General features: G+C 41.5%; 1 protein-coding gene across 18 annotated transcripts in view; it reads right to left on the bottom strand.

Moving 5' to 3' along the window:
- The window catches only part of LRRFIP2 (LRR binding FLII interacting protein 2), a 55,703-nt gene extending 46,746 nt beyond the window's left edge, over positions 1-8,957 (bottom strand). For 14 of the 18 annotated variants that reach the window (XM_035317769.1, XM_035317768.1, XM_035317765.1 and 11 more), the window contains exon 1: positions 7,318-7,340. Coding sequence is in view for 1 of the 18 variants with exons in the window: in XM_035317771.1 (XP_035173662.1) it covers positions 7,318-7,360 (43 nt within the window). In the remaining 17 variants the exon portion in view is untranslated. Of the gene's footprint in view, positions 1-6,251; positions 6,275-7,317; positions 7,437-7,986; positions 8,346-8,661 lie in introns of those variants that run through there. The other 4 variants (XM_035317756.1, XM_035317757.1, XM_035317758.1 and 1 more) reach the window with 4 other exon arrangements.
- Between the last annotated feature and the right edge of the window lie 1,792 nt (positions 8,958-10,749).

The following is a 10,749-nucleotide window of genomic DNA, read 5'->3' on the forward strand; positions in this document are numbered from 1 at the left end:
ACAAAAATCCCTAACATGCCAAAACACAGCATTTGTTTACATATACTGCATACACAGACATCAAAACATTACTCAAAAATAAATTAACAGTGTAAATTAGTTTGTTTTTTGTTGTTTTGTTTTGTTTTTTGTTTGTTTGCTTTTTTTTTCTTAAGTATCTTAAAGAAACACTACTTCCAGACATCCAGGCCCTTACAAAGGCCAGATCAAAACGTGGTGGTAGTCCAGCTATTTGATACAAAGACGATAAGCCATCTTTCCACACAGGGCTTGGGAAAACACCTTATTTAGAAAAAAAATCTCCATACAAATAGAAGAGGTCTAGGAGGGGACTATTATTGGCTACACTTTTGAAAATGAACTTGTATAAAAACTATTGTTTATACTGCATCTAACCAGGAAATATGCAAAGATTTGTAGTAATTTAATCAAATGGGAAAAAGCCAGCCATGACAAGGGCTCTTTTTTGTGCATGAGCATTTCTTTATTTCTTACTCCATTATCTTTATACAGCAGTAACAAAGCCAAAACATATGGGCTATTTTCTGGCAAAGATATCAAGTAGCATCACAGCTCTTGTTTTTCCTTCTAATTTTAGCTTCTACACTTCTTGCCCCCACCATAACTTTATGCCACAAGTCCTCTCTTTGCAGGCAGGCCTTTTATTCTGCTTCAAATTCTGCGGGTATTTTACTATTCCTTATGTGCTTGGAGGAGGGAAACATTCTATTTGCTGAAGAGAGAAAAGACAACAAAGACTTAAGACTGCACACCCCCCTTCTTAAAACTCATGCATAGGACCGACTACTATTATGCAATATAACCTTACTCATTTCTAGTTGCTATTCTGAAACCAAACCTAAACATACATGATACTGCAGGTGCACAACAACTCCATTGTGTGAAAACCTTAAAGGAGAGTTTGCAGCCTTTGCGGATGAATAGTTAGGAATAAAAAACACAGTATTTGAAGGGGCCAGAGAAGATGCACTTCTATAGTCCAGTAATGAGCACTCTCTTGACAGGGAGGAGGGTGAATAAGCACCCCCCGGATTCCATCTATTCCTCTATAGGCTGCTCTTTGAATCTGTAGTGCAGTGTTTGAATAAAACACAGGCATTTGGACTAAGACGCAGGACTCATCAGGGACTGTTTTTACCATCTGCCTGTGGCTCATGGTTCAATTTATCTATTCCTCCACCAAAACATGATTTTTTGTTTGCTTTTAACTGTGCTGTTCGGTAGCAGTGCACTTTCAAGAACACCTAAAAGGTTCCAACCTCACTCTAACCTGAGGTTGGGATGGTTCTTAGAAGGATGTCAGCTGAGCTGAAACTCAGAGTGGAGACTCTGAACTAACGTCTGAGATGAGCACCACCACTGTCAGGCTACTCAGAGAGACTACTGTCTTTTTAGTCTTAAAAAGAAGCAAGTAAACTTGGATTTTGCACTCAGATGAATTCAGATATTCACATCCAGAAAGCTGTTTGGAGATGTCTCAGGGGCAAAAAATCAAGCTCAGAACTACTGCCTGCTGACCTTCTTTGGGAGAAAGGTCTCCAAAAATCAACATCTCCATTCAGTAATAATTCTTCCCCGGTTTCAAGTAAAAAAAAAAAGCAGATGGGGCACAAAGTAGAAGTTACATCAACACATAACATTATAGTCCCCTACTACAGAAGGTTTTCACAAGGTTAAATGTTAGTCTACATAAAACAACACAAGAATTTATGCTATTAAGATAAATTAGTACATGTAAGCAACAGAACTCAAACCTATCTACTAAGAAAGATCAATTAGTATGAAGTTTTTAATTTGCATGTTTAGAGTTTTATTACTTCACTAAGTATTTACTACATAAGTGAAAATTGCTGAATAATTGCACATATGAGACTTGAACTGCATTTGTGGACATCATTTGAACAACATACCACTTCTAATAGACAACTAACTTGAGTTAGTGAATTCAGTGAGATTCTCTTAGCTGGCAGATTTCGAGAATTAAATATAATAGGTTGTATAGCTATATTTAGTATAATATGTTTGGACCAATAGTAAGTATTTAATGTATATATAAAGAGCAATGAATGGACAAAAAGAACTTCATCATGCTCACAGCAGCATGCAGGTGCAGAAGTCCCTGTGCAGCTGTGTGTGGCATCTCCTCCAGCTGTCTGCCACACTTGCTCACCAAGGATAAACACAAAACTCCTGACTGAGCTCAATCCTGGAAAAGAAAGCAGGGACTGACTACCTAGAAGACATACAGATGTATTGCCTTGGTATACAACAATGAGTTAGAAAAGGCAAAGTTCAGATGGAATCAAAACTAGCAAAGGCTGCTAAAGACAACAAAAAAGGCTACCATAAAGACATAGGGTTCAAAAGAAAGATGAAGAAAACAGTAGACCTATTGCTCAGTAAGGCAGAGGACATGTTAGGCGTGCTCACAAGCCCACCTTTAATCTAAATAATAAAAAACATGAAGATATGAATTTGTACACATGGGAATCAAATACATAAGATTGTCTGAGATCATATTTGCCCAAAACAAAGAGCAAGAGGACCGTCAGATTAAACCACTAACTAGGGAATTACAAAGAATCATTTGAAACAAAGAGTCAAACCATTAAAAAAAAAAAAAAAAAGCCTTAAAAAAAAGTGCAAAAACCTGTACCAGTGGGAGAGGCCTTAGAGAGGAACCAGCTGGTTTGACACAGCCAGAAGTCCCCCTGCTGACTCTGCATCGTGACCTTTCTCCAGGCCAGACAGCGTCCCTCCTGGAAGCCGTGAGCTCCCCCCAAGAAACAGGTGGCCAGCACAGGGTGCAAGAAAAAATCAGGCAAGTTTAGAGCATCTCCAACAGGATGGGTGTGTAAACAGAGGCCCCTGGACTTGAAGAACAGAGGACAGTTAAACATTGACCTGGAGAGTCTGAAACCTGTGGACCTGAGGAGATTTAAAACTTGACTGGACAAGGCCCCGACCAACCTGCTCTGACCGACCATGCTTCAAGCAAGAGGTGTCCTCCAGAGCTTCCTTCCAAGATACAAGATTTTATGATTGTATTATTATTATCACAGACAGCTTTGAAACTAACCTTCAATACAAGCTTAAACAAGATGTTTTATAAACCCTCGAGAACCTTACCACAATTTCTCCCATTCCACCTAACTTTTAATCAAGCTGATGTATCACAGAGTATTTCATGCCTTGCTGTATGATCCAGTACTAAAGAGATCTAGTTCTATTTTTATTAAGTATATCAAGATGTTACTTCTTAGAAAAAAATAACGTGCCAAATATTTCACAGATGTGAGCAAAAATATTCCTTAGGCAATTCACTTCTGTAACTTGCACGTTAGAGGAAAAAAATTCTGCTACACAATGTAAAACACTGAAAATATGCTATAACTCCAAAACAAAGCACAACCACATGAACAACAGTTCGTTACACTGGCCATCTTAAACTGTAGAAGGGAAACTACATTATAATTTGCTGCACTAACAGCTCAGAATTCCCAAGTCACGCCTATTACATGTTCGATTTCCTAACATAAGCTGTTACATGTTATATTACACAACTGATGAAGTGACATCCTGTTTTATTTCATTCCAAAACAGCAACAAAAAAAATCTGAAGTCTCCTGACAAACCAGAAGATCTGTGAAGCAATCTCTCAAGTTCCCTCTCTCATTTTTCTTCACTTGAGGCCTATATAAATTTTATCTCTTCCCCGGGTGTAACATTTCTTCCTATTCTTATTATTACCTTCTGACTAAACTAAAGGTAATCTGTTTTTCTTTCACTTCCTAAAAAAAAAAAAAAAAAGAAATGTGACCTGTCTTATGTAAAACAAGCTACTCTACATTTTAATCACTCACCACCTTCAGTGGCACCACCTGTCCTGATGCCTGGGTCTATGCCAGCATATTTGGCACCACGTACACACGAGGCATTCAGATACTACAGTGTGAGCAGGTTATAAATAAGCACCTTGAAACTCTCCTTTTCTCTTTCAAGTAACACCACAAAACAATTAAAAAAATCACTTGTGTAGAAACAATCTCTGTGTATCTGATCCAACAACAGAAAAGAGCAGCCCTGCTCTAGAACCACTGGCTGCTCAAACCAACCTTGCAGTTTCCTAATGCCAGAGTCTGAGATAGCAGTTCTTCTAATCTGGGGAAGGAGATGGACCTCTTGCTCATAACACACAGTTTCTTGCACAAACGTAGCTGTCCACTTGCAAAGTCAAAGTTTTGTTCTACCTTAACTATCTGTAAGTGGACAGTAAAGGAGGTTCTATGGAATACCATGAAAGCAGCACTAACTGTTCCTGCTTCTACAAAAGGATAACTATCCCTGACATATAACATGACAGATAAATACTACCGGGAAGTTGTTCAATATAAAATATAAGCCAACTGTTATTTCACAGTATTAAATACATGTCTATGCTACACCAGTTTATCTGCCTTTTTTTTTTTTTTTAAGGAATAAGACATAGCACTGAGCATTTTCTCAACAAAACCTAAAGATCTGCATCATTAACTTCAATTACAAGACGATTCAATTTAAATTAGTGGGTAAATTCTTTGATTTCATAAGGACAAAGAAAGTGAAGGCAGAGTTGAACACAAAGGAGGGCTGGAGTTTCTTGAGATCAAACAGTGTAAAAGCCTAAAAGAAAAGACTCTGAATGAAGGTTACATGGATGAACAATGTTAGAAACACAGCAATAAAGAAGGAGGATGAATATAAGAAGCGAAAGGAAAAACACCCTCATAAGTAGCAATGGAGCACAGGTTGCTGATAAAACAAAGAGCAGTAACTCATTTTAATTTCTGACATTTCCACAAATGCTAAATATGCCAAAAGGATAAACTCATAAAATACACTAAAGAGAGCAAAAACTTTTTCAAACACCTAACTAAAAGGAAATAGCTAAGTAGCAGCACTACGATGCAATGATGGAATTGAAATTGAAGAATTTGTATATACTTCTTAAGTTAATTGAACACTTGCCCTTTACTTTAACAGATGAATGCTGGTTATTTCATAAGTATAGAAGGTATGGAAGCTACCATCCTGCAATTAAAGCAAAGCTTTAAAACTTAACACACACAGCAGAACACTCCCAACCCAGCTATTTTAAAGAATTGTCTAATGAAACTGCAGCTCTAGCAACATAGCTTAAACTAATCTGAGGTATTATTGCAAACCAGCAGAAGTAGCATTTATGTGAGAGGGAGCAGAAAAAAATCACACTGGAAATCACAAGAAGACTCACCTATACAACTCCCCTGTGCAAGGGCATGTTTTTGTAATTAGAATTTCTGTTGATGGCCTGGACATCAGGCTGATGACACCAACCAGGTGAGCACATGAGAAAGAAAAGGAGGAGCTGCACGTACTACTTCCACAGGGTGACCATAACCTAATGAAGGGGTGAGCAGGAAAGGGAAAACAGCAATTGTTCATGTAATGGATTTAAGGACTTACTCAGAGTTTTCATTCATAACAACCTTAATCAGAAAAAGATTATCTGAAACTACAATCATTGCAAAAAAAGAGATAAAAATAAAAATACAAATGAAAGAGCCTAGCATTAAAGGAAAAAGCAAAGACAAAATTACCATCTGTCAAAAGATTACAGTGCTCACTGTTATGGTGGAGGTAGTTATTCCAGTTCTTGAATAGTGTTCCCATTAAAAAATAAATAAATAAAAAGACAAGAAAACCTGTTCATCTCAAATCATGTCCCACCTCTGAATCTGTTGGCACAAAACTTCTGCTCTGAATGAACAAGCTCACGTCAGCCTCTTCAGGAAATAAATAAATAAGTAAAAGATACCCTTTGTGTAGTTGTCAGCCTGCACAGTATTAACCGTCACCTTTCCAATCTACCCCTTTAGTGCAGTATATTCCCAGTTTATTTGCCATTTAAAAAGCTGAGAAATACAACTTTTCTGAGTTCACGGTATTTAACAATAGAATAGCAACTCCTTAGAGAGAGCTAAAATCCCTTAGTTCCTGAGTGTTATGAAGCTGTGGATAAACAGAAGGTCAACAACTGAGACAACCAAAAAAATATTATGCAGTCTGGAAAAGCGCTGCCTGATGGAGCCATAATCTGTGATTATGCCTGGCTACTGCTGGTGAACTTAAAGCAACACAAGACAGTAGCTGCACCAATGCATCCTACAGGCCTGTAGGAGTACCAGGCACCTACAGACCCACCAACCTACCTTGGTGACCTTGCTTTGTCTTTGCAAATTACTAAACTTCTGAGACAACATCATGCAGCAATACAACTTCAAGCAGTGGCACTTATTTTACAAAGCTGCTAACAGCTGCACTTATTGACAGCATTACTCCACAAAATAATAAAAAAATATGTTCAGGGTATTATCATCAGTGACAAGAAGTACTGGCAAAGCTCTCAGCTAAGTCTGTCTTAGGGCACGGGCACAACCTAAAGCACGCGTAGGTTTCAGAGAAGCAGTGTAACACATTTGTACATTTATAGAATCAGTGCTACCATAGATGCTGCAGGAACAAACTAAGAAAATCAAATGTGATTTTAAAATATGAGGAAATGACAGTACTATAATGAACACCATGAAAAAATTACGGGAACACACAATGAAAAACAGTCACATGAATCTTCCATGTTTATTCTAAAACGAAGCAACTGACATTTTTACACTGTCAGCTTTTTCAAAATGGGCACCCTTTCTGTCATTTTGCAGAAGAATGATTCATTACTCACTGAAAAATAAAAACACAACACACTGCTACTATATCGAGACTCCATTTTTTAATGAATGAAACAAAGAGGCCCACAGTAACAGCCCACGTTCAGTAACAAGCTGCAACTATTTAAGTTATTTTTCCATTAACAACTTAATATTAGAACACACCTACACTCTCACTACAGTTACAGTGCAATGAAGGAAAGCCACTGCCACAAGCTTCTCCCACTAGCTGGCATCTCCTGCTGAGGAGCCCCTGGTGGCAGCGGCTGTCAGGCCCTTCGGGAGGTGCCCCTTCACCTCCGCCAAGGCAGCAGCTCTAACTCGACACGCCTAATACAAAGGCACCAACTTCACCATCCACACAACCTCACACCACTACTCACTATTCTGAAGGACAAGGAACGCACAAGATTACACAGAAACACGAACTGTCCAGTATATACTTACTTGGTAAACAACTTCCAGATGCTTGCAATAAGAAATTTGGATTACTTTCTCAGAAAGCATCTCTGATGATTTTTATAATGCTACTGAGATGTGCTGACCTGTAACTTACCGCCACTCTCGTTCACATCAGGATTTTTCAAAGACAACAACATAGCATCAAATCTGTAATCAGTTTCTCAACCTCTGTTGGCATTATGTACCAGAGGAACTCATTAATATATGTATTTCTAAATCATGATCAAAAGGTATATATACAGCTTGCACACCATGTGGAAGCCTAGTTTGTTTTCAATTTAAGCCCTTAGCATGCTCTACACAGCCTCCTGTGACCTGGAGTCCAATTTAACCAGCACTTTCTAAAACTTCATGTGTTAAAGGACTATGTCATCCTCCATAGAGTCTGAGTCATAAAGCAAACTAGCTCCTCTGGAGTCAGTTCACAAGAAGCACTGACGTTTAGGTCAACGAGCTTACACCTGACATTTCCCACAACTGTCTTCTATGCAGAAGCTCTCTGCTGCAGCTGGGAGTTGTGTCCAGGTAAAACTGACTTCACACTCAAAGGCAAACATCTCTGAACCTGGGTAACATAAGACAATGGGAAAAGCATGTCTAACTGTCTCGTACTACCAGAGTACCTTTCATCTGCTCTTACATCGTCACTAAACAATTACATTAACCAAGGAATTAAGTGTACGTAAAGAAGGTATCTGCTTCTGGGCCTCAATATATTTAAACACTTTACAGTCAAGACGCAATTAATGTTTATAGAACTCACCAGAGAAGCATTCATTTAATCCCACAGGAAGTTTGTTAAAAGAAAAAAAAAAAAAAAAAAAAAAGGCTCTGGAGATGTTCAATGCTACGCTGACACTTTGAAGCAATGTAACTGATACTCCTTTGTTTCACGCTGAAGATAACTGGAAGTCTCTTCGAAATGAGGAGGTTGTAACAGTGCTGGTTTTACGAGATTTACCATCAATGAGGTACAAAACGCTGCCCTTCCAAGCAACACATTAGGGATAAAACTGGAGGGCACTTAACAACACAGGGCACAGATCACCGCCCAGAGCCGTCTCCAAGCTCCTTCCAAGCCCAGGAAGGTGCCCGTTCCCCTTATCATCGCTCTATTTGCATTAATAGCGGCAGGAGAAAAAAAGCACCGTGATGGGGTGCAGGGCGAGCCCCGGCAAGGCGCCCCAAGGCCGGGCCGAGGGGGCACGCCCTGCGGAACGGCGCTGCAAAGGGGGACGGCACCGGGACGCGGCCGGCTATGATTGCGGGACTCCTTCCTCTTCTTCCTCCTCCTCCTCCCCGGCACCCAGCAGCCAGGAGGCTCCGTGAGGGGCACCCCGCAGGGGCCGGGGCCAGCACACGGCGCCCGGCCGAACCCTGGCCGCTGCCGCGCGGCCTCCCTGCCGTGCCCGGAGCCGTGCCCAGTGCCGTGCCTTACCTCGCCACGCCTCGCCCCGCCGGGAAGGGCCCCGCGACTCCCCGCAGGCCCCGGGCTCGCCGCACGCCCGCCGGACGGAGGCTGGAGCCGCCCCAGGGCGGGCAGCGGCTGGCGGCCCGGGTCAGGCAGCTGCGCTCCGGCTTTCACGCTTCGCCTTTCTCCTCCCCGCCTCTTCCCGGTCACGGGAAGCGCAGGAACCAGAGCTCGGGGCAGGGATGGGCCGCGCTCGACTGCGGGCCGCCCTCCTCTCCCCGCCCCCGTGAGGCCGGGCGGTGGCGGCCGGCAGGGAGCCGCAGCGGGATTCGAACCGGCGAAGCCTCGGCGAGGAGGGAGAGAGGAGGAGACGGGGCCGGCGCTGAGGCGGAGTGCGCAGGCGCGACGCGATGGGAGTGGGGATTGGGAGGGGGGATGCGCGTGCGCAATGGGGGCTTCGCGGTGAGCGGAGAGGGGTTTGCTGCTGGGGTTTTTGTCTTTTTTCTTCTCAGATGGCTTACTGGTTTTACCTAGGGGTTGTTTTTGACCGAAGGCCAAGCAGCAGGGTTCGGCCTCATAGGCTCTCCGGAGAATGGTCCTGTTGGTTTTGTCCTCCACCACGTTGTGTCCTGCTCCCGCCCTCCCTACCTGACACGCCATGCAAGGGTTTGGGAGGTTTGCATGGGTGGTGCTAGGCATGATTGTGGGCAAAAATCCTATGGAAAGTGTCTAAACCTTGTCCCCACACACTGCTGGGTTTACATACTAGTACATTTTACATACAAGCAAACGAGAGTTCCTAAGGATATGAAATAACACATGGAAAGAAAGAACAGTACCATTAAATATATTTCAGTTCATACACAAATTGTGTTTCTGCTGTGAAACAGATTTGGGATCAAATCTGTAGGCATTTTATTTAACACCTCTGTCACCAAGCGTGGGGTAACTGAGAACATAAAGATGATCAGGGGTCTGCTGGAGATGGTATTTTGCATGTTTGACACTGCATGAGAATGAAAAAGCGCAGTCAGATGACAAGCCTAGTGGCAAGACTCAAGAATATTCCCAAGAGCCCTTGGCAGAGGTCAAATGTCTTACTAAAATAAGCTCAAGTGGATGAACATGACGGGAAGAAAACGGGACGTGCAAGTGAATTAAATCTACTACAGCAGACATAAAGCAACTTCCTTGAGTTTATTTAGTATTTTATAACTTTCTATTTGAGAAATGCTACGGTGTCTTAGTCTCCTTCCTCATACAGCATCTCCAGACCATGCTTATTTTTAACATCGTATTAATTTCTGTTGTAATAGCTGATGATCTCACTGCAGAGAGATGAAGTAGAAAGGAAGTGCTGTTGCAGAGGGAGAAGTTTATCCTGGAACATCAGCAGGAGAGACATGAAAAAAATACTGGCTTTAAAACTATGTAGTTACTTGATGTTGATTCTTACAGAAGGACTCAGATACGGACTTTTGGGGCTTATGGAGAGACTGTTCATGAGTGTCTCAGGTGGTTTTGTTTGGTCTAGTGGTAGAAATATTTTGTTCCCTCTTGAGTGGAGACTTTGTGTGGAACCTTATGAATTGTGTGATGTCCCAGGTCTCCATAGGATGACTCTCTGTCAATAAATGGCTATATAAAGGGGAAAAATGTTTTCAGTTGTTTGTACATTTTTTCCTGTTGAAGCATTGGGATTTGCATACGTTTGGTCTTTTGATATCACAGGCAGCACATTTTTCTTTAATGATGCAGCAAAAGACATGTCTCCTTGAGAGCAGACATGCATTTTTGTGGCTTGAAAGAGCAATTGTTTACTTTACTGAAAAGCAGTGCGCAGCACAGTGTATACACAGAGCAGCTACTGCAGGCAGTGGTACAAGATGTCACAGTAGCAATTCTGCGTTCAGCATCATTAATGAGTAGTTAAACAGTCAGGTTACCTACATTTTAATTATAGGCCTTTAATTAGAACCCAGAAAATGAAATTACATCAAACTTTTGCTGTGGAATGGCCGCAGTTACAAAAAAGAAAATGATTTATGAATCTACCTTAAACAAAATCTTATTGAGGCTACTGTAAAGCTTGTCCTTGTAAAGCTTCTCATATGT

Source organism: Oxyura jamaicensis, chromosome 2 (assembly GCF_011077185.1).
Source record: "Oxyura jamaicensis isolate SHBP4307 breed ruddy duck chromosome 2, BPBGC_Ojam_1.0, whole genome shotgun sequence".
Classification (NCBI taxonomy): domain Eukaryota; kingdom Metazoa; phylum Chordata; class Aves; order Anseriformes; family Anatidae; genus Oxyura; species Oxyura jamaicensis.